General features: G+C 47.8%; 2 protein-coding genes across 2 annotated transcripts; both read left to right on the top strand.

Moving 5' to 3' along the window:
- Window positions 1-1,584: 1,584 nt before the first annotated feature.
- Window positions 1,585-5,763, top strand: LOC118087774 (natriuretic peptides A-like). The gene is made up of 3 exons (XM_035120739.3): window positions 1,585-1,779; window positions 4,188-4,473; window positions 4,823-5,763. Exons 1-3 carry the CDS (start codon window positions 1,660-1,662, stop codon window positions 4,837-4,839), a joined length of 423 nt encoding a protein of 140 aa, XP_034976630.2. The 5' UTR covers window positions 1,585-1,659; the 3' UTR covers window positions 4,840-5,763.
- A 6,558-nt stretch (window positions 5,764-12,321) lies between these two features.
- LOC118086842 (natriuretic peptides A-like) lies at window positions 12,322-18,370 on the top strand. Its single transcript, XM_088671511.1, has 2 exons — window positions 12,322-12,417; window positions 15,487-18,370. The coding sequence occupies exons 1-2, from the start codon at window positions 12,322-12,324 to the stop codon at window positions 15,826-15,828; spliced, it is 438 nt and encodes a 145-aa protein (XP_088527637.1). The 3' UTR covers window positions 15,829-18,370.
- The last annotated feature ends 6,176 nt before the right edge of the window (window positions 18,371-24,546 follow it).

The raw sequence follows: 24,546 nt of genomic DNA, 5'->3' as shown, positions 1-24,546 counted from the left end.
TTCATTTCGGTGTATCTACTCTGAGTAGGACTGAGCTGGCGTGAACTCTATATATTTTAGAAAAACTGGGAGGGGGAGAAACATTGCCAGCCTACAGTAAGAATAAAAATAAAAACCCATCCATTCTAACTTAAGCATATACAGTTGCATTCATCCAAGCCAAAAATAACTTCTCTCGTTTGAACGTAATCTGAAATGAAAAGACTTTTGGGAGGCCTGCTTTTTTGCTACATTACAATACATCAGTAAAAGTGAAAAAGAAGGAAATAAGGTTCAGGTGGCGCTGTGGTTAAACCACTGAGCCTAGGGCTTGCTGATCAGAAGGTTGGCGGTTCGAATCCCTGTGACGGGGTGAGCTCCCGTTGCTTGGTCCCAGCTCCTGCCAACCTAGCAGTTCGAAAGCACGTCAAAAATGCAAGTAGATAAATAGGAACCGCTACAGCGGGAAGGTAAACGGCGTTTCCATGTGCTGCTCTGGTTTGCCAGAAGCGGCTTTGTCATGCTGGCCACATGACCTGGAAGCTATACGCCGGCTCCCTCGGCCAATAATGCGAGATGAGCGCACAACCCCAGAGTCGGTCACGACTGGACCTAATGGTCAGGGGTCCCTTTACCTTTTAAGGTTCAGTTTAGATATCTGACCCGCAGGCTAGCTGCCCCACCTGGGCCAAGGGTCATTATGCGCAGGTAAGCTTAATTTTATTGATTGATTGAGTTCATAAAATTTATACACTGCTTGATTGTTGTTGGGGGTTTTTTAAACGCAAAGTGGTTGACAAAAAAAAAAGGAAAAATACTAAAGAACAGATTAAAAACTCACATCAACTTCCTAAATACCTGGGCAGGCTTGTCTAAATGAAAACGGATTTGTTTCCTTTTTCATTTAGCAGGTACAGCCAAGAGCACAGCGAAGGCAGCTGCCTGACGTCAAGTGTCGGGGAGTTCCAAAGTGCTGCCACGCTAAAAGAACTGAGTTCTTGCAGATGTCTGACTCTTCTCGGTGCCGAGATTAAGCCCCAAATGGAACAAAGCCACTTGGAAAGGAAGCAAAGCCGGGACTGAGTTGATACCCTCATTACTCCATATATAGGAATGGCCCTTGGAGAAAAGTCCGGGACAGGGGTTTCATCAGATTCCCTCTCACCCTGCAAAAAAAATAAAATAAAGCTGTCCTCTTGAGCTTCTTGCTTTTGCTATACAAGGCGATTTCCCCAAGTTGCATTTCTGGGGATATTTCGAGGGTCCTCTCTGCTCAGATCTGGGAAATGCTTGAAAGTTGGGGTGGGGGGGAGGTAAAAGAAATTCCAACGAGGGATGGGGTTTGTAATCTCCGAGGCCAGTATCAGCCGAGAGGGCAGGCGGCATGAAATCACCAGCTTGTGACTCCTGCATGCTAGGCGATCAGCTGCCCAGTGACACCTAATAAAGGGAATCTTCTCTGAAAGGAGCTGCATTCCGGAGAGGGGGCTGGAATGCACCCCAGATAATCCCACCGATAACCCAAGGAAGCAGAGCTCGGCTCAAAGGGTATATAAGGCCGGCTGGGGAGAAGCAGGCAGCACAGGACACAGCAGAGCAAGGGAAGAAGCGAAGCCAGAGGTTTCTCGAAAAAAGGACACCGTCTCCAGGGCGAGGAAGCCGAACGCACCTTCTCCAAGCATGGACACCCAGGGCTCGAGCGCAGTCACCTTTGCCTTGCTGTTCCTCCTCTGCTTCCAACACTCCATGGCTCACCCCATCGACAGCCTCAGCCCCGCCAAGGAGCTAGCCAGCATGGAGGTAAGGAACCCAGAGGGGCAGGTTTTGGGAGACTCTGTCCTAGGATTCTATTATTCTAGGGTGGGCTCTCCCCTCCTGGAGAAGAAATTGATGGAAGGTTGATCTTCCATGTTCAGAGGCAGTCTATCTTAGAGTCGGAGGGTACCGGGGGTAATTGACACGGGAGCGATGCCAGCCTCTGGTTGGTCGCTGCTGGGAACGAAATACCAGGTCGTGCCTTTTGCCCTTCTTCCATTCTTAGCTATGGCTGGGCGGATCTGTCCTTCGCCTTCCTCGGTTGCAGTTCATCACTGCAGAATGTTAGGATGGCAGTGAGCGTAGGTGACTTGTAAAAGAGAGGTAGTGTCGCAGAGTGGTTACAGAGCTAGGACCTGGGAGACCAGGGTTCAAATCCCCGCTTGTCCATTACAGTTCGCTGGGTGACCTTGGGATCCGTCCCTGCCTCTCAGCGGAACCTAAAATTCTAGGATAGAAATGCAACAAATAAATGATAAAATTCATAAAGGATTCCAGGCTTGTGGCAGGGAGACAAGGCTTTTCCATGTTGCGGAGGGTCTAACTGGGATTTATTTATTTATCACCTGTTATTACATTCATATTCCACCTTTCCTCCAAAGAGCTCAAGGTGGCCTATGTTTTTCTCCCCTCCATCTCCCGCATTTTACCCTCACAACAACCCTGACATGTAGGAAGGGTCGGGGAAGAAAGTTGATCTTCTTTGCATTTTAGTGAGAAAACAACCCGATTCACAGTTCTCAACAGGATACACGAAATGAAACAGAAGCGACCTTTGAAATTCACACATCTCCCAATTTTGCAGGGCGGTTCTCCGTCAACAAGTGTGTGCAAAAGTGCAGAGGCCAACAAAAAGGAACGCGCTAAAATACATCATGTTGGGGGAATCTGCTTGTGCAAATGTGCTGGTCGAAATTGCTTATAGAGGCAGTCTCAGCTTTCTGGCTGAGGGAGGATTTGAACCCTGGGTCTTGAATGATCAGGTGTCTCCCTTGTTAACTTCTTGAAGGCATCTGACTCACTGGCCTTGGCGCTGGGGAGTCTTATGCAGTTTAGGAGACCTGGAGCTCAGCAGCAAAACGCATGTTTCATATCTGTAAAATCACAAGCCCTAAAGAAAGAATTGTATTTGCCCGTTTCCAGGAACTAGGGGGTTGAGCCTGGGACCTTCTGCATGCAAAGCACGTGCTCTACCACTGAAGTACGACCCTTCTCCCATTTTGTACGATTTTGTACGATTCACAGCCACTGCTGGTTCTGCGATGGCTTTTGATGGCTGGTGGCTGCTAGCTGTGCCTGCCTGCTTGGGCTAGAAGGCAAGGGGAAGCTGGAGACATGAAAACACAGGGAGGGAGGGAGTCATTAAGCTAGAAACACCCAGCAATGGGGGAAGGGAAAGCTTCATGAGCATTTAAAAAGCCAGCATGGCCTAATGGTTAGAGTCTCGGACTAGGACCTGGGAGACCAGGGTTCAAATCCCCGCTTGGCCATGAAGGTCATTGAGGTGACCTTAGGCCAGTCCCTGTCTCTTAGCTTAGCCTACCTCACAGGGTTGTTGAGGGGATTGAATGAGGACCATGTGTGCCACCTCCTTGGAGGAAGCTCCTTGGAGGAGCAGGCAGCTCCTTGGAGGAAGAAGAAGAAGGGATGGAAACCTAACAAATAACGAAATAATAAAAGTAACTAAATAAGACTGCACTGTTCAGGGTCTAAAATTACCTGCCTCAGCGGTTCCCAAAGTAGACAGTAGTGCCCCCTGGGGGAGGGGCAGTGGTGGGATTACCTAGGGGGCGCTAATAGGCAAGGCAGTGGTGGGGGTCGGTTGCCCTCTGTCTCAAGAAACAATGGAGTGCAACCACGGGGGTGAAGCCAAACCGCTAGAGAATCACAGCGCCTATCAGACTTTGAAAAGCTGGTCTCACTGGATCAAATTCACCAATTGTGTCAAATTAATCAAACTAAAATGTCTAAACTGGATTTTGAAGAGATGTGCCATTGATTGTTACTGCTTTGAATTTTTGAATGCCAACTGCAATTCTGAATAATGCTTTTTATAGAGTAGGGCAACGGGCACGAAGAATGAGTTTATGGAACCAAGGGGGTGGGGAGGGGGGCTGGAAAAGTTTGGGAACCACTGAGCTAGCTGAACCCCTGAGGAAGGAAGGAAGGAAGGAAGGAAGGAAGGAAGGAAGGAAGGAAGGAAGGAGGAAGGAAGGAAGGAAGGAAGGAAGGAAGGAAGGAAGGAAGGAAGGAAGGAAGGAAGGAAGGAAGGAAGGAAGGAAGGAAGGAAGGAAGGAAGGAAGGAAGGAAGGAAGGTGAGGTTCAGGCAGCAGAAAGGTTTGGAGGCAATGCAGAGGAACGAAATAGGAACGTTATATTCATTTTCCATTCAGGCCCTTCTGCAGAGGTTGGAGGAGAAAGTCTCTCTGATGGAAGAACTGCAGAACAGCCCCAACCTAGAAGATCCTGAGATCCAGAGGGAGGGGCTGGCCGAGTTCCTGGATGATGGCGACAGCCAGCAAGTCGAGACCCCGGTTGATTCTGCCCCGTTCCCCTCCGACCGCAGCGCCCTGCTTAAGCGCATGCGGGGAATCCAGACAGCGAAGAGCATGAGAGAATCCGGCTGTTTCGGGAGGAGACTGGACCGGATCGGGTCCGTGACTGGGATGGGATGCAGAGGTGAGCCCTCCCCACCCCACCACCCCACCCCTTTGTTATTGCCTGACCTAGAATAGCGCTTTCTGGGAGAACTACAGAAAAGCCATCCGGATGGTCTGATGTTTCGCCGGACTCTGCTTCCCAGCTGCTTCCTCCCACTGATCAATCTAATGGATCTCCCAAGTTCTGTTGCTTGGCTCACATATCTGTAATGAAAAAGGCAAGGAATTAATCTTACTGGGGTCTATAAAGTTTGTAAAAGAACAGCTATGTACTCCTGCATTGCAGGGGGTCAGACTAGATGATTCTCAGGACCCCTTCCAATCCTATGATTCTAAACCCTTTTCTTTTTTAACCCTTTTGCTTCCAGGGACGAGGAGGAATTAAGATCTGCTTTCCTGCCATCAGCTCACCCACCCTGCCCTAGAAAAGGGATCCAGCCTTTTCGACGACATGTGAATTTCTGAAGACGTGTGCTTTCTCCAAAAAGTCCTCTGGAATAATGCTTCCCGCTTATTTATTTCTTAATTTATTGATTTATTTATTTCTTTGACCTCTTGTATGTTTGTGTTTTCTTTTTTTTTCTTTTCTTTTTTCTAAAACAAACCAACTTTCTTACTTTCGGCACAGAGATGGTTGCTTGAAACAATAAAATCAAACACATTTGCTCTTTTCCTCCCTGCTGTTGGATCTGCTTGTTCCTCATCCTCTCCCATGTTCTTTCCTTTCAAACATGGGGGGGAGTATTTGCATAGCCACACCCACTTCCTGAACCAGCTCCTAGTTGTGTAATTTCAAAGCTCCTCCAGGATACAGAAGGCTGAAATGGAGGGAAATTCAGTGCTGGGGATGGAGAGCTGCAGGAGACACTACTAGATTATGTTTGCATTTAAAGGCAAACCTACCTAATTCACAGGGCGCAGGTGGCGCTGTGGTTTAAACCACAGAGCCTAGGGCTTGCTGATCAGAAGGTCGGCGGTTCGAATCCCCACTGCGGGATGAGCTCCCGTTGCTCAGTCCCGCCAACCTAGCAGTTTGAAAGCATGTCAAAGTGCAAGTAGATAAATAGGTACCACTCCGGCGGAAAGGTAAACGGCATTTCCGTGCGCTGCTCTGGTTCGCCAGAAGCGGCTTAGTCATGCTGGCCACATGACCTGGAAGCTGTACGTAAAGTGAGGTGAGCGTTGCAACCCCAGAGTCATCCGCGACTGGACCTAACGGTCAGGGCTCCCTTCACCTTTACCTTTCGTAATTCACACTTTCTGAAACAATACATAAGGTAAAAGCAAGGTAAAGGACCCTTGGACGGTTGTTGTTGTTGTTGTTTAGTCGTTTAGTCGTGTCCGACTCTTCGTGACCCCATGGACTATAGCACGCCAGGCACTCCTGTCTTCTACCACCTCCCGCAGTTTGGTCAAACTCATGTTTGTAGCTTCGAGAACACTGTCCAACCATCTCATCCTCTGTCGTCCCCTTCTCCTAGTGCCCTCCATCTTTCCCAACATCAGGGTCTTTTCCAGGGAGTCTTCTCTTCTCATGAGGTGGCCAAAGTATTGGAGCCTCAGCTTCAGGATCTGTCCTTCCTTGGACGGTCAAGTCCAGTCAAAGGCGACTATGGGGTTGCAGCGCTCATCTTGCTTTCAGGCCGAGGGAGCCGGCATTTGTCCACAGACGGATTTCCGGGTCATGTGGCCAGGAAGACTAAACCGCTTCTGGACATCATGACGGAAGCCAGAGCATATGGAAGCACTGTTTACCTTCCCGCCACAGTGGTACCTATTTATCTACTTACACTGGCGTGCTTTCAAACTGCTAGGTTGGCAGGAGCTGGGACAGAGCAACGGGAGCTCACCGCGTCACGGGGATTTGAACCGCCAACCTTCTGATCAGCAAGCCCAAGAGGCTCAGTGGTTTAGACCACAGCACCACCCACATCCCTACTTGAAACAATACATATACAATTGCTGCCCGGGGTGGCTGGGGAAACCCAGCGAGATGGGCGGGGTATAAATAAATAAATAAATAAATAAATAAATAAATAAATAAATAAATAAATAAATAAATTAATAAATTAATAAATTAATAAATTAATAAATTAATAATAATAATAATTTATTATTATTATTATTATTATTTCATGAAGCAAAGCCCAGCCCCCCTGCAATATTTGAAATGTGCACTTCTCCCAATTTTGCAATGCAAGTCTCCAGCCAAACAATGCATACAGAATTAAATTATATCCAGGTAAACTGTGCATAAAAATGCATATGTTTTGGTGAAAGTAGCATGTGAGAATGCATTGTTTTAGGGAGAACTGCTTTGCAAAAACAACAACTTGTATCTGTTAGGGAAAATTCACATCAATTGATTTTAACAAGGATTATTTTAAAAAAAACTGAATAGGTTTTTATTAAAACACAAAAATCAAGCTTAGAACAGACTCGTCTCAGAAAACAGGTATGAAATACCAATGGAGAAGAGGAATCGGACCTGAGATATGTTAGAATATGTTAGAAATTACAAGTCTGTTAAAAAAAACAACCCACACCATTAATATGCATTTTAATAAAATTAAATAAAACTTCAAAAAATAAATAAATGGCAAATTGATATAGATATGTAGAGGACTGAATCTAAGATTATTGTTATGATTAGAACTTATATTCTACCTTTTCCTCTAAGGAGCCACAAGGTGGCATACATTCATTCCCCCACAACAACCCTGTGAGGTAGGTTGGGCTGAGAGGCAGTGACTGGCCCAAGGTCACCACAGTGAGTTTCATCGCCAGTGAGCGGAGGATTTGAACGCAGGTCCAATGCTCTAGCCACTGTACCGGGCTGGATTGGTATAACGGAGTAACGGAGAACCTGGAATTGACAGATTATCCCAATGTGCAGAATTGCTGAAGGGTGCTCTTTTTACACATAGAATCATACAATTGAAGAGTTGGAAGGGGTCCTGTGGGTCATCTAGCCCAGCCCCCTGCAGTGCAGGAATCTCAGCTAAAGAATCCATGACAGATGGCCACCCAACCTCTGTTTAAAAACCTCCAAGGAAGGAGAATCCATAACCTCCTGAGGGAGGTCCATGGACTCAGTAAACTGAAGGAGCAAATAGATGGGGGGGGGGACCATATTTCTTAATTCTATGACAGTCTCCGCCATGTCTCAATTCTCCAAAGGAACACAAGGTGAATGCCGGGAACCTCAGGGGCTCTTGCCACTGGCTTGGCAGAGAGAGGAGCAGGCAGCCGACTTTTGTAACGATGCAATAAAAAACGAGAGAAAGCAGCATGGTATATCCGAGAGAGACTTCGTGTCAGGATGGTAGTCTTGCCAAACGCAAGGTGGTTCTTTTCAAATGAGATTCAGAAGTAATACAAAACACAAGCGAGTGAGAAGATTAAAGATTTTATTCCAAACAGCAAGCAATAGGTACATACCAAGCAAGCACCTCAATCTGCCACTTGGAAGCCCTCGAGAAGTGGCGAAATGAACCCCACAGGTAGCCTCAGTTTGCATGGCCCTGCGGCTGATTAGTCCATGCCAGGGGTCCCCAGTCTTACCGCGCAGCGGGCCGGAGGGCAGGGGAGTGCGCGCCCGTGCGCATGTGCACACGGGCGGGGGGGGAAATCGCCGAAAATCGCTTGTGCGCATGCGTATGGGCCTCCCCCGCCCCGGAAGTGCACCAGAAATGACCTCTTCCGGGTCGGGAGAGGCCCATACGCATGCGCACAAAGGATTTTCGGCGATTTTTTGCCGATTTTTTAGATCGTCGCTGCGCCGCGCCCCGTGAGAGCGGGCGGCGGCAGCGGGCGGCGGGGGTCGTCGCGGGCCGGATTGGAAGGCCGATTGGGCCGCATCCGGCCCGGGGGCCGTAGTTTGGGGACCCCTGGTCCATGCACAAGCTTCTCAGAAACTATGCCCCAAACTATCCAATTTAAACAACAAAGCCTGTTAGCCTGTATTGTGTGGCAATGTCCCTCCCTCCGCGAGAAATAAGACACAAGACACAATGAATAAGTTTAAGTGGGTGAAAAGGCCACAACTTTATTGGTTTCGGATGTGGAGCGGTATTGGCTTAGGCATTGGAACCTAACCGGCTATATCCGACTGTAACCCGTGTGTTACAGTCCGGGAGAAATTAACCACCAGAAAGGAGCCCAGTGATGTACATCTACTGAGACACCTCCTGTGGCCACCGTTGGGGGGTGCCATAAGGCCCTGACCTCCGCAGGCTCAGGACAAAGCTACCGCCCCCGGAATCCCTTTAACAGAATTAATTCTCCAATTTCTGGGCAGAGGATGACGTAATCTGCCTCCCCATCTTCTTTATGCACATTTCCAATGCCTAACCGCCACTCGAGCCTCCAGAGGCTCGCCGCCAATACCCTCACACCCGTAACCAATGCTTTAAGCCCCAATTATGTCATCTAACCAAATGTCGTTTCCCTGCGGTGATAGGTGTACCCCGTCATTACGATAAAGGGCTGCTTCAGTGCATATTAGGTCAGGGTGTGCAATTATCTGACCGTTCAGATCTAGCACTCTGCGAACCACAAACGAGTTCAAGAGCCTCCTGGTTCTGTTCAAAGCCTTGGGGCAATGCCCATCTCGCCAAACGCGTCTCTGCAGCAGAGAGGACCACAGCAACGTCATCCCAGGGAAAGAAGCCAAAAGCTTGTCAAAGTCCTCAAAGATATTCCATTTCAAGTCCACTGCGTTCCTGTACGCCAAATCGTTCGCCCCCAGCTGTATGACCAGCGCGTGGGGGGGGGGGAAATGAAGCAGCCCTGGCCTGGGCGGCTGGCAGGAGTTCCTTCCACTGCATTCCTCGTCTGGCGATCCACGACACCTTAACATTTTCTGGGAGGCCAAGACCACTCCCCAGACCGGTTTGAACTGCCCTTTCTTGTGCCCAATGGACAATGCTGTGCCCCGCAATCCAAATTTTGATGCGGTGCCCACCTGGTAAAAACAATGACAGGAGGGGGTCAGACTGGCCGTGAGGCGAAGACGAAGGCGGCAAGTACCCCCTGTAAGCATTGGACTTCCACCTCCCCAGGTCCTGAATAAAAAGATTTTATTCTAAACAGCAAGCAATAGGTACATCCCAAGCAAGCACCTCAATCTGCCACATGGAAGCCCTCGAGAAGCGACGAAATGAACCCCACAGGTAGCCTCAGTTTGCATGGCCCTGCGGCTGATCAGTCCATGCACAAGCTTCTCAGAAACTATGCCCAAAACTATCCAATTTAAACAAGAAAGCCAGTTAGCCTGTATTATGAGAAAAAAACTGCTCATTTATTCCTTATGGGGTTTCCCAGAGCCCATAGAGAGTCCTTATGTAGGTTTTATATCGGTAGGAGAAAATATTAGAGGCCAACCAGATAATACTGAGAAGCAAAACAGCTAGTAAGCATGACCTTTAGGTTGCAACAGGGCCCCCCGCTAACCCAGAACAATAGTGCCCAGACTCTTATATAGGCTTTTGAAATTGCCTACCATAAAGAAGGCTGATCGCCGAAGAATTGATGCTTTTGAATTATGGTGCTGGAGGAGACTCTTGAGAGTCCCATGGACTGCAAGAAGATCAAACCTATCCATTCTTAAGGAAATCAGCCCTGAGTGCTCCCTGGAAGGACAGATCGTGAAGCTGAGGCTCCAATACTTTGGCCACCTCATGAGAAGAGAAGAATCCTTGGAAAAGACCCTGATGTTGGGAAAGATTGAGGGCACTAGGAGAAGGGGACGACAGAGGACAAGATGGTTGGACAGTGTTCTCGAAGCTACGAACATGAGTTTGACCAAACTGCGGGAGGCAGTGGAAGACAGGAGTGCCTGGCGTGCTATGGTCCATGGGGTCACGAAGAGTCGGACACAACTAAACGACTAAACAACAACAACAACCCTGTAGCTCAAGAAAGAGGTGGTCCCCAGTAAAAATTTGAGAGTGTTGCTTCTCTCCTGTCTGCCAGCATACCTGGGAATGCCTTATATTTTCTGCCTACCTTTTCCGGGTAGCCTGGCCATTCCTTTGAGATGGTAAAAGACTTAGTTCCTGAATCTCTTAACCTTACTGTTAGTGTGCTCAGCTTAACAGATCCTTGCCAGACTGTATTTGCAGGAAGGTGTAAGTCCCTACAGTCCAAAGACAATTGGAAAGCTTTTCCCAGTTCCTTCTTCCTTGCAGAGAAATATTTGAGGTCAATTTGGGAGAGTCAAAATGGCTTCATGATTGCTCTCCTGTACTGTTTCAGACATTATACTTATGCATGTGTGTTTGCCTTGTACATTTATGAACATTTATTCTCTATATATAAAGGTAAAGGGACCCCTGACCGTTAGGTCCAGTTGCGGACGATTCTGGGGTTGCAGTGCTCATCTCGCTTTTTTGGCTGAGGGAGCCGGCATACAGCTTCCGGGTCATGTGGCCACCATGACAAAGCTGCTTCTGGCGAACCAGAGCCACACACGGAAATGCTGTATACCTTCCCGCTGTAGCGGTACCTATTTATCTACTTGCACTTCATGCTTTTGAACTGCTAGGTTGGCAGGAGCTGGGACCGAGCAACGGGAGCTCACCCCGTCGCAGGGATTTGAACCACTGACCTTCTGATTGGCAAGCCCTAGGCTCTGTGGTTTAACCCACAGCGCCACCCACATCTCTATATATAAGACCTTATAATTCCTATAACACCTGTATGGTTTGCCTGACTGGCTACATACACCCTCTCCCAATGCCTCGCTTTCTCCAAACGATGTCCAACATCAAATAAAGTAACCCAACCCTATTGCTTCCTTCCAACAGATTAGGACATTAAAGGCTGTTCTCATGCCATCAAAGAACTTAAGAGACATTTCCATTCTTTTATTTTTTTAAAAATGTTATCTTGAATTCTCATTTTTCCAGTAAGTTTCGCCGTTTCTGCATATACCATAAGTTTTTGTATCCATTCTTCCTTTGCTGGGACTTCTGCTTCTATCCATTTTGGGGCAAGTGACATTCTTGCCGCTGTAGTCGCAGACATGAATAAGTTTCTATACAATGTGGGTAGTTCTATCCCTATAATTCCCAAGAGGAAGGCTTCTGGTGTTGTTGTTTTTACAAACGTTATTTTAAACATCTTTTTCATTTCATTATATATCATTTCCCTTTAAGCGATAACCTTACTACAAGGCCACCACACATGGTAAAAAGAACCTTCTTTCTCTTTACATTTCCAACACTTATTTGATTTAGTTTTATACATTCTTGCCAGTTTGCTCCATGTTAGATACCATCAATATATCATTTTCAGGGGGAGAGGGCTCTTGGGTTCGAGTCCTGCCTTTTGGTTTCCCACTGGGGTGCTGGATTAGATGGTCCACTGGCCTGGTCCTTCAGGGCTCCTGTTATGTTCTTATGTGTTTACCAACCAGCTAGTTCTTTGTCCCATTTCCTTCCACTGTTGGAATCTACCATCCAATTGCAGATAAACAAAGAGGCAGTGCTTTGGAGCTTCTTTCACACCTTGGAAGTGCGAAGCCTCTCCAGTTGAGTCAACAGGAATGTGGTGTCACAAGGGAGAACTGGCTGCCCCCAGTTGCTCTTCATGGGAGTTGAGAAGTTCTTCCCGTCAGGCCAACACAGATCACTTTAAAAGGGAATCTTCTCTCAGCTCCTGGTATCTCAGATCCCTTATCGAGTGCGGGTGATGGAATGTGGTGGGGTTCATTCTTTGGCCATTAACATTTCCTGGTCCTGCTGGGATATAAAGATGGGGAGAGCGTCAGGGTTTGCACCGAGAAAGGAAGAAGAGAGGGAGACCAGTGGCCATCGTAGAGTTGGAAGAGCCCCCAAGAGCCATCTAGTCCAACCCCAACACCATGGGATTAGCGATTCCTTTCCTCCTTGTCCTGTTCTTCATTGGCGGTCAACTCGAAGGCAGAGCTGCCCACAGTTCAGAGCTAGCAGATCTCAAGGTAAGAGGGAGAAGCTTAGCAGGGCTCTGATTTTGGGTTGGTTCAGACAAAAGGAGCGGAATAATAATAATAATAATAATAATAATAATAATAATAATAATAATTTATTATTTATACCCCGCCCATCTGGCCGGGTTCCCCCAGCCACTCTGGGCGGCTTCCAACAAAATATTACAATACAGAAATCCATCAAACATGAAGGATTGCGTTCTATACTAGTCCTACTCAGAGTAGACCCCTCAAAGTTAATGGGCAGGGCTAACTTCTCCTGCAGGGGACGCGGGTGGCACTGTGGTCTAAACCACTGAGCCTAGGGCTTGCTGATTGACGGTTCGAATCCCCTTGACGGGGTCAGCTCCTGCCCACCTAGCAGTTCAAAAGCATGTTAAAGTGCAAGTAGATAAATAGGTATCACTCCGGCGGGAAGGTAGACAGCATTTCCGTGCACTGCTCTGGTTTCGCCAGAAGCAGCTTAGTCATGCTGGCCACATGACCCGGAAGCTGTACACCGGCTCCTTCAGCCAGTAAAGTGAGATGAGCACCGCAACCCCACAGTCGTCCAAGACTGGACCTAACAGTCAGGGGTCCCTTTACCTTTACCTTCTTCTGCAAACTCCAAGGATCTCAGCAGCCACCTCCGCAGTAATTCAGAGAAGGGCTTTTAGTGTGGCTGCCTTGTTCTATGGGCATCCCATTCAGAATACTACAGGCATCCACAATTTTCTGCACTTCCCCCAAAACAGCTGAAGCCATCTTTGTTCCCGTGGACTTCCACAGCTGGGTGATTGGGTACCCATTCTGTGTTGCTTTTAAATTTATCTGCTCTTACTTTCAGTGCTGTTTCTAAACTCACCTATAATTATTAGGATTCTTAATAAAAAGCTGCTGCCTCTTCGGCAATCACTCATAGCCGAGTAAGACTGTCTTCCATGAACACGGTCTTAACAGTGAGTCTGTAAGTGACTGTGGAGGCCAATTCTGGACCCGCACATCCTTCCACAGTGGGGACATTGGTTTCTGGACAGGAGTTGATCACGGTGAGGGTTTGCTAAGCGTGCCTTCCTCTTTTGCCCTGAGTTCGAGTGTCTTCAAAGCCCATGACACTTTGGGTAAAGGCTGTTCTCCAATTGGAGCGCTTGCCAGTTGTTGGTGTTTATCCTACTTTTCTTTAGATTTGCCTTGAGACGGTCTTTAAACCTCTTCTGCTGACCACCGGCATTACGCTTTCCATTTTTAAGTTCGGAATAGAGCAATTGCTTTGGAAGACGATAATCATCCGCACAACATGACCAGTCCAACAGCTACTACTACTATACATCTTAAGACCATTAATTTCAGAGGGTTTTCTCCGGGTAAAACTTCACTGGCTGCAACCTAGTGCAGTCCAGCGGTTCAGAGTGCCAAGCTAGGACTTGGGAGACCAAGTTCAGATCCTCACTCAGCTGCATGAAGTTCACTGGGAGACCTTTGGCCACATCAACAGCTCTCAGCCTGGCCTACTTTGCAGGGCCGTTGTGAGGACAATACAGGGGGCAGGAAAGCCATACGTGCTTCCTTGAGCTCTTTGAGGGACAGGTGGGATATAAAGCAACCAACAGCTCAATGAACTAGATTATTCTACCCTTGATTCATTCCAGAAGGTCCCTGGTTCGATCTCTGGCATCTCCAGGTAAGAATGGGAATGTCCCCCCCCCCTCTGAAACTATGGAGAGCTATTGCCGGTCAGTGTAGGCACTACTGAGCTAGATGAACCAAGGGTCTGACTTGGTACAAGGCAGCTTCCCAGGTTCTTGTGTGTTAAGGGAAGAGCCATACCTGCTTTGTGTGTGGAAGGTTCCAGGTTCAATTCCCCACCACTTAGAAATCATCAAGGGGATGCTTTAGCTTCAAAGAGCACAGACAATAATTTATTTAGTCCAATGCATCGAAAAGTTCAATTATTCAGTGCAATGGACTTAATAAATTCGGACTGAAATCCCCAGGTGTCAAAAAAAGCTTATTTATGTAGGCTACTACTGCGGTTCATGTTTTGTTAGCCCCAAAATGGAAAACGAGCAAGGTCCCAACTAAAGAAGAATGGCAACCTAAACAGATGGACTACATACAGTTTGCAGACTTAACATATAGACTAAGAGAACAAGAAGAACATATGTTTAAAGAAGATTGGAAAACATTTATTGAATAAATGGGAAATAATTGTGTACAGCTGAAAATGCTGGCAGCATTAAGCATTATTCTGTGAATCACCCTGAGACCCCTGGGTATAGGGCAGTATATAAATTCTATTATTTAATAATAATAATAATAATACAGTGTAATTAAGTTTTGATGGATGCAATAATGGAATACTGAATGGTATAGTTTTTTTGTAAAATATGCAGGGATTTGCGATATGTGTAAAATGAACCATGGAAAGAGAAGAAGGGAAGTCACTGATATGTTAATGATGTAAAATGAGTATTTTAAATTGTAAAACAGAAAATTTAATAAAAAAGAAAAGTTCAGTTATTCAATTATTGTAAAGTAAATAATAATGGCATGGTTGAAGTACCTCCGAGGAAATGTATTTCTTTCCTTTTTGTGGGCCAAATCATTTTTATTGATTTTCCAAATTTTACCAGATCAGCCGCAAATTAAGACAGATTTAACACAAGAGCATAGGAAAGATGTTTAAATTGGAGTCAGACCCTTGGGTTCACCCAGCTCAGTATTGCCTGCCCTGACTGGCAGCGGCTCTCCAGGGATTCAGGCAGGAAATCTTTCGCAGCCCTACCGGTAGATGCCATCAGGGAGTTGAGCCTGGGACCTTCTGCATGCAAAGCAGGTATTCTGCGTCTGTTCTACAGGGTCCCTCCTGCACAGGAGTCTAGCTTTTGCTTGCTTGTTTTTGCAGTCGTTAACCAGATAGTTCAGTCAGTAGAGCGTGAGACTCTTCATCTCAGGGTTGTTGGTTCGAGTCCCACACTGGGCAAATTGCAGGGGGGCTGAGCTAGATGACCCTCATGGTCCCTTTCCGTTCTATGATTCTATGGTTCTTGTTCTCTTCCCCTCCCCACTCCTGTTTCCCAGGCCCTTCTGGAGCTCCTGGAAGACAGACTTGAATCCAGAGGAAAGGAGTCGGAGCTCGGTCAAGGATGGAATGAACCCAATGATGAAACAGCCAGAGATGTCTCCCAGGCTTTTGCCACCTGGGACAACGAATACGCACGGCCTCAGGGCGAAGGCGCCTTCGGCCCCAGCAGCTGGGAGCAGCCAGTGGCAAGAGAATCAGCGGCTGCAAGGAACAAACTGAGAGCCCTTTTCAACTCTCCCCGCAGCCTGCAAAGGTCCTCAAACTGCTTCGGCCAGAGACTGGACAGGATAGGGACCTCAACCGGACTTGGCTGTAACAGGAGCCGGGTAAGGGATTAGGAACATAGGAAGGCGCCTGGCATCAAGTCAGCCCATTGGTCAATCTAGCGCAATGTTGCCTACACAGGCTGGCAGCAGCATTCTGAGATTTCTGGCAGAGAGTCTTTCTGGCTGGAGATGCCATTGGGGACTGATCCTGCGACCTTCTGCATGGAGTCCAGGTGCTTTAGCTCTGAGCTAAAGCCCTTTGTGCGTTGGGGGGGGGGACATTTTGCAATAGCTTTTCACTTATTTATTAGTTACCGAACAAGATTGATATACACACCCTCTAGGCGGTTAGCAGAGCTAAAAACGAAACATCAAAATCCTTGATAAGATCTCAGGTTTCTAAAGCATGGGCAAAATTAAAATTAACGGCAGCTGAAAAGGTCTAAAATGCATGCGAGTGTTCCATATGTCTGGATAGGCTTGTCTAAAGAAACATGGCAGCAGAAAGGGGACAGTGAAGGTACCTACCTGATGTCAAGAGGCAGGGAGTTCCAAAGCTTAAGTGCTGCCGTCCTAGAAGATTGATTTTTTACAAGTTCGGAATGGGCGTTAGCTGGCACCCAGCTCCCCATCTGGAGCCCCTACAGCCTCTGTGTCCAGATCTCTTTGGATACAGAGGGTATTGGTGGGGTCCTGGCAATTACGAGGGGAGATGGGAGTTCAAATCCAACAGCAAGATAATAGCTTGCACCTTTTGTCAATACAGTGGTACCTCGGTTTACAAACACAGTTGGTTCCGGAAGTCCGTACTTAACCTGAAGCGTACTTAACCTGAAGCGAACTTTCCCATTGAAAGTAATGGAAAGTGGACTAATCCGTTCCAGACGGTCTGTGGAGTACTCAAATTGAAGCGTACTTAACCTGAAGCGAACTTTCCCATTGAAAGTAATGGAAAGTGGATTAATCCGTTCCAGACGGTCCGGGGAGTACTTAAACTGAAGCATACTAAACCTGAAGCGAACTTTCCCATTGAAAGTAATGGAAAGTGGATTAATCCGTTCCAGACAGGTCCGCGGAGTACTTAAACTGAAGCATACTTAACCTGAAGCGAACTTTCCCATTGAAAGTAATGGAAAGTGGATTAATCTGTTCCAGACGGGTCCGCGGAGTACTCAACCTGAAGCGTACTTAACCCGAGGTATGAGTATAATTGGTTCCAGAAGTCCGTACTTGATCTGAAGCGTACTTTACCTGAAGCGAACTTTCCCATTGAAAGTAATGGAAAGTGGATTAATCCGTTCCAGGCGGGTCCGCGAAGTACTTAAATTGAAAATACTCAAACCGAAGCGTACTTAAACCGAGGTATGACTGTAGACGGTTTCGAAGGAGGGTAGAGAAAGATTTTTCCAGTCTATCATTTCATGATGCTTTCCTGCCCATCAATTTCTTTCTTTTCCTGTCTTAACATACAAACTCTCCCAACTCCAGGGCTTACCCCCCACCCTTGCCACACCCCACGGTAACAGACAACTCTGCTTCAACACGGTGCTGTCGCTCCTAATTGGCTTTGTAATAAATGTTGCTCTTTTATTCTCTCTCCCTTCTCGCAGAACTGACACTGATACAAGCCACCACCTCCATCTTCCGTCTCTGACGACAATCAACTCCTCAGCCTCCCCCCGCCCCCATGGCAACCAAACCCTTTTAAGGCACTCCTGGCTAGTCCTATCAAAGAATGCACAACTTCCTTGGCATGCGGACAATTCACCGGCATTTTCTCACTTTCACCATAACTTCGCTCCCAGAGATCATCATGAGGACGGAAGGAGATGGGGTGCTACTTGTAAGCCCACTGCAAGCTCTCGGGACAGGGTGGGAGAGAAATCGGATGTTCCCCTTGCTTTGTAACATGAATTGGCTTCATTTCCTCAAACGCATGTGGCAACTTGGACGCCCTTGCTCTGTTCGGGGATATAAAATGGATTCAGCACCATGGAAAGAGACCACACATTTTACCCGGTCTCTCAAGCCCTGGAACTGCCTTGTTCCCACAACTTGGCAGTGGCTCTCCGAAAGATGTTGGGATGCCAATTCCCACTAGCCAGCATGGTTAATGGTCAGGGCTAATGGACACTGTGGCCCAACAACATCTGGGATCCTAAGGTTGAGAAAAGCTTGTAGGTGTGGAAACATCTGAGACTTCCATCCCCTGCCAAACTGCTTCTCCCCAACAGGAGTTGTGCCAATGGTCCATCTAGCTCAGTATTGCCTGCGCTGACTGGCAGCAGCTCTCTAGGGTTTCAGGCAGGGAGCCTATGCCCGTTATTTTCTCAAGAGCCTCTTTCAACAGCTGCCGTGGCTGGTTTTTCATAAAGGACGACCCCTGCCCAATATTCCAGGCACATTTCCTGCCGCTTGCTGTTTTAACCGCTGCATTAAATTGTGCATTTGCAGTGACAAAATCTGTGCAACCCTTGTTTTACTACCTGCCTGTATATACTTGCGTTCCCTGGCGCGATGCAGGTAAAAAGACCTCAAGGTTGGGAGTGATACGAGATTCCTCTTCCCGAAATTTCACCTGGTCCTTGGAATGCTCCCCCCAGGCCACACACCCCTTTCCAAATAAGCCACACCCCACTCTGCTCGGGCCACGCCCCTTACAGACCCTGCTTTGAGTTCCTGCTGGGCTGCAATGTGTCCTTGGATGCTGATGCCTCTTGCTTGCCTGAATGGAGGATGAAAAGTACTGTACACATGGTAAAATTTACATTTGTTGCTCCACCCACTTTCACCCCTAGGCCCACCTGTCCCTGGCATGTGGCCCTCAGCAGGCTACCCAGAAAGAAATCTGGCCCTCAACTTGAAAAAGGGACGTCAGCCCTGCTTTATAATTAATAGAGACCCATGGTTAGAGGCAGTGTACCACTAAATATCAAGTGCTGGGGGCCAACTTGTTCTTGGGGTGCAAACTTCCCAGAGGCAGCTAGCTGCCCACCGACTTTTTTTAGGGCAAACAGGGGGGATGCTATGTGAGATCAGGTACACTGGAAGTCAGACAATTGGTCCATCCAGTTCAGAAAACCTTTCCCAGACCTGCCTGAAGATGCCTGGGATTATAGCTCGGACCTTTTATAATAGCAACAACTTAAAATTTATTATTTATACCCCACCCATCTGGCTGGGTTTCCCCAGCCACTCTGGGTGGCTGCCAACAGAATATTAAAAACACGATAAAACATCAAACATTAAAAACTTCCTTAAACAGGGCTGCCTTCAGATGCCTTCTAAAAGTCAGATAGTTATATCCTTGACATCTGATGGTAGGGCATTCCACAGGGTTGGCGCCACTACTGAGAAGGCCCTCTGCCTGGTTTCCTGTAGCTTCACTTTTCGCAGTGAGGGAACCGCCAGAAGGCCCTCGGCGCTGGACCTCAGTGTCTGGGCTGAACGATGGGGGTGGAGACTCTCCTTCAGGTATACTGGGCTGAGGCTGTTTAGGGCTTTGAAGGTCAGCGTCAACACTTGTGCTCGAAAATGTACTGGGGGCCAATGTAGGTCAGGACTGGTGGTGTTATATGGTCTCAGCAGCCACTCCCAGTCACCAGTCTAGCTGCTGCATTCTGGATTAGTTGCAGTTTCCGGGTCACCTTCAAAGGTAGCCCCACGTAGAGCGCATTGCAGCAGTCCAAGCGGGAGATAACTAGAGCATGCACCGCTATGTTCAAAGCAGGTGCTCTACAACTGAGCTATGGTCCTTCCGCTAACATGTAACACAAGATTCTAGTCCTCATGGCTCCGGGCAACAAGCTGATTTAAACAGAACCATAGGAGGTTCTGTCAGACCATCAGTCTATCTAGCAGCTAGCTCAATATTCTCTGCGCCGACTGGCAGAGGCTCTCCAGGTTTTCCATCTGGAGATGCCAGGGATCAAACCCAGGACCTTCTGCATGCAAAGCAGGTGCTCTAAGCCACTGAGCTACTGCTTCCCTCTATGCCCAGGTGGCCGAAGGAAGCCAAGCAACTAGAAAGGCGATGCGCAACAGAATAGTCATCACAAAACATCCTTGAAGACAGGTGCACGGGAGGAATTTAATTTATTTTCTTTCTCCCCACCCAAAAAAAGAGGATGGCCATGGTTAAACACTACAGGCGGTCAAACACAAATAATAATAATAATAATAATCTCACTCATTTTTTAAAAAAATAAAAAATAATAATTATATACACAACAGAATTAATTCCCATCATTTGGTCACAAACACTCCCCTCAGGGAAAAAATTAAAACACAAATTAGATTGAAGAAAACATTGAGAGGGTTTAACCAGGGGGATGCATTGCAATGTGGGGGGAACGAGATAGGGGTTATGCCTTGATATGGCAATTTAACACTGTTTAAGGGACCAGAGCGGGCAGGGAAAAGGAGAACGCATGAATATTTGCCCCAGATTTCTCTGCCCTGGGCTCAAGCTTAACACTGATCTAAGAGAGAGAAGGGGTGGGTGCCAAGTTTTGGTCAAGCCACCAGCAGACCCTCAAGCAGTCTGGGAAGACCCATTTCGGAAAGGAGGGTTTGAGTGGTACATTTGAGACAGGGAGGCCAACAGGTTTGCATCGCTGACTTTCAAAGCAGTTAGAAGGAAACGATTCTCTTGCAATGTGGAACAAAAGTGTGGCTTTCTGTGAAGAACCTCTGGCCTTCAAGGCGGTTGCTGGACTTCAATTCCCCATCAACCCTGGCCGTTTGCTTCGGCTGATGGGAGTTATAGTTCATCAACATCTGGGGGGGGGGGCAAAGGTCCCCCACGTCTGTGGTAAACCCGTTTCTCCCCTATAGTTTAACTTCGCAAAATGAAAAGCATCGAGTAAAGATTCTGCCTGCTTCCTCCTCCTTTAAAAACGAAAGGGGTGACGGGGATGAGATGCTCCCAGAATTATTTGGAAGGGACCCAGAAAAGCAAAACCTTTCCTATTGCTTTGTTTTGGATAAGAGGCATTTGGCAATGGTGGGAAGTGGTCAGCGCCAAATGTGTGTGGATGTCGAGCTGACTAAACCCAAGACATGCACACTCCTGCAGAGGGCACAGAGTTCGGCAGGCATAACCAGCATAGATTTCATCCATTCAAGCCTCCCCCTGGTAACATAGGAACACAAAGCCATTGTTGCATGGGTTATATATTCCCCCATTTTTTAAAAGCATGGTTGAATAAACTCAGAAGGCACTACCTGAAAGTAAGAGACAGAGAAAGGGGAGTCTATTGTAGGGAAGTGAATAAGCCGGAACCAAGCCCAGCTTAGGAACGTAAGTCTCGCCTTAAGCTACGGTTCTCTGGACAACAGCATGGGAGCAAAAACTCACATGCCCCTCCCCTACCACGCACGCCAACAAATGAACAGCACCATGATATACCCCTTTCCCCCAGACCCAAACACACACACACACACACACCCTACAGCCCCCCACCCGCAAACTCCCCCTGCACAAAAAAGCTCGGCAATCTCAAGCCCACAAGAAGCCCAGCAATGAGAACAAGGGCATCACCTAGCAAAAAGCCAAGTCGCACTGAAGCTCTGTGTCTTAGCTCCACTAACAAGCCCCTTGTCGGCATGTGCGGGAACAGTGGAACTTTTCATGATGATAGGGAAGAAAGATCCCTCAGAGAGTGAGAGAGAGAGCAGCTGCCCTGTCAGGATAGCTGACACGTCTCAGGATAGGAGTCCTATAGCCACTGGGGCAATTTTGGGTTTTGAAATGAAGCAGCACTGCTTCATTTCGGGCATCATCAGGATGCCAAAAACAAATAAATTGGGCTCAGAACACTGAAATGTATTGTCAAGCTCCTTCCAGCCAACAGCTCTGGGGAGTTGGGGAGACGGTCCTTAATTGGTTCGACATCTTAAAAGAGATCGCAGTGAAGGAAGAAACGCGACACGTTCTGGACAAACTGCGCAGAGAAGTGGCAAAGCAGCTCACTTAGCTGGCTGTTAAGTCAAGACGTCAAAGATGCTGCACTTGTTCAGTGCCAGGCTGCTGGACTTGGGGGGGGGGACTTTCACAAGGGGGCAGCACGAAAAATCACGCATATGCCCCCCCAGCGAACCACAGACTTCTCATTTGGTGCCAATGAAATGTTCAGCTCTCCCACTTTTTTATCACGGCTTGCAGATCAATAAGCATCAGAGGGGTTCAAACTTGTCACAACTTTTTTTTTTTTAAAGAGCGTGGCCGTGCCAATTTAAGAGTAGTAGGTGCTGTCAAGGGCACAGGTTTAGGAAGAAAGCTGATTATGCCCCAGCTAAGAGAGAGAGGAAATAATAATAATAATAATAAATAATAAAGTGGTATGCAGGGCTGAGCTGATACCTGCTGCAACCAGAAAATGCCAGGGCCAAACTAAGGTTTAAAGATGTGGACTTCCTTCCTTCCTCAAGGCGTCAAAGGAATAAAGCAGTGGGTCTGAGAAGCAGAAAACAGCTGAAGGCTTTCAATGGATTTAGAGGGACAGAGAGCAGGACCTGGTTCTGATTTTCTTTCCCTTAAAAAAAAAAACCCACACGCACCACCACACAATCACAAAGAGCTATGCAGAGACAGACTTTACACATTTTAAACACACATTACACGTTTACACACACACACACAACCTGCATTCCTGGTTCAAGGAGATGAAATCAAAACTCGAAACCAGTTCTGTATCCCACCCCCCAGCTACACCCCAGGAGCCCAAACGCAAACAAATAATATAATTTCGGAAGACAGGAAACTGAGATGGCTGAATTAGCGTCATTGGCAGCACAGAGGGGTTTAAAAGAGGGAGGGGTCCACACACACATGGTTGCATCCAGCTGAGAGTAGACCCACTGAAATTCACAGGCCCGAGCCTGTTCATTTCAGCAGGACTACTTGTAAGTAAAACTAACATTGGAGACAGCCCACGTTTCGCTTTTAAAGACACCGACAAGGTTGTGATGGGGCGAGACGCTCAAAGCGATTCCTTCCCTGCCTGCCTTGTGGCACAGAACAGGTTTTAACAGGTGGGCTGACATGGAGGGAGGATTTTGTTTTATTTTATTTTTGTGGCGAGGGGGTGTGCAGGCAGAGAGCTGTAGGGGTCCTTTTCTTGGAATGCGTTTTCTCTCCGGCTGTTCGGCCTGGGAAGAAAAAACCTGCAAAATCCACACTCCACAACTGTGCTTTATCAGGACCATCAGCATTAGGGCTGTCACCTTTCCAAACCGGAGAGATTTAGCAGAGGCAAGAACAGAGGGGGAAACCTACGGAGGCAGGAGTCTGCTGGAATAACTGCGGTGGGGGCAGCCAAGTTGGGGCCTGCGAGAAGCAGCAGACCGGCCTGGGCTGGCTTGAGGTGACTCTGCAATTACAGGAACTCTCTCGAGCGCCCCCCCCCCCCCGCTTGCAAAAGAAAATCCTGTTTTGGTCCTGGACTGGGTGTCACAATTGCAACTTTTCAAAACTTGCTAGTTAAAGGGAAGTCTTTCTATGAAAACTGGATTCTCAGGGACACCCCCTGGAGATCTCCTGTTCTGAGGACTGAATTCCCCAACAGTCCTTGTGATCACTTGCAGGGGGTAGGGAAAGACTGGAGATCTGCCGTGGGGTGTGTGGGTGTCAAACAAACCCAACCAGATGTGGCACGGGTATATCTAAGGAGACATGGCAGGGCCACGCTGCAAATTGGCGCCTCTGGAGTGACAGGGCTGTTGTCCCCATGCATGTGACCCGCTTGGGTTTGCTTAGGGAATTGCTGCTACATGCCTAGCGCATGCAGGAGAAAACCTTTAAACACTCCAGAAATGTATTTAAGTTTGGCAGAAGCTTGGTATGGAGCGACCAGCTGATGGCAGTTTAAGGGGCTGAGACAGGTAGGAATTACAGGCGCCGGTCACCAGTGGGTTTGAGCTTGATTTCCCCTACAAAATGTCTGTGGCAGGGTGCCAGCCAGCCACCCACAAGGCAAGCAAAATTCTTCTCGGTGACGTTGAACCGCCACCGGCCATCAAGCCAACTGTGTGCTGGAAACCCTTCAGGCAAACTGGTTCGGCTCAACTGCCAATGTCTGTCTCCCTCGAGAGCAGGGGTTTTGCCCTCCAGAAGCCACTGGACTCCAACTCCCATCAGCCCCAGGGCCAGGGATGATGGGAGTTGTAGTCCCAACATCTGGAAGGCCACAGGTTCCAACCCTCTGCTCTAACGCTTCCATACTACAATGCCAACCTAAGATGGCCCGGGAAGAGATAATTTGAGGTCCCAATTTCCAATTCAGGGTGCTGACTTATTCTTTAAAAAAAATTAAGCCTTATGAGAGCTAGGAGACCTGAATCTGTTCTGCATGCACATACCTGCTCCATCTTGGGTCTTCAAGGCAGGGTTGGTGAATCTGTGACTCCTTTCAGGTGCTGGACTACAACTCCCAACAGCCAGTAGCGGTCAGAGGTGATGGGAGTTGTAGTCCAGCAATGCCTGGAGGGTTGTAGGTGCAAACAAACCCACAGCACTCCAACTGCCAAACCCTTGCAAAACTGACCCAGGCGGCTTTTCTCACACTCACAAGAGGCAGACGCTGCCTTTCACTAGCACACACAAACACACCCCAACATACACTTACTTTTAGTGGTACGATTGTCCGTTCCCTTCCATATGCACCTATAAACTCCCCCCCCCCCAAAAAGATAATTAAAGGTCAAGGGTTTGATTCACTCAAGTGGAGACTTTCCCCCACCCCCAAACATCAAGGATCCCAGCCTCTAGCCAAGAAAAACAACAACTCA

The sequence above is a fragment of the Zootoca vivipara genome, chromosome 6, assembly GCF_965207765.1.
Source record: "Zootoca vivipara chromosome 6, rZooViv2.hap1.1, whole genome shotgun sequence".
Classification (NCBI taxonomy): domain Eukaryota; kingdom Metazoa; phylum Chordata; class Lepidosauria; order Squamata; family Lacertidae; genus Zootoca; species Zootoca vivipara.
The sequence above is the reverse complement of the archived record's forward strand: the minus strand, read 5'-3'. Positions and strand labels throughout refer to the sequence as shown.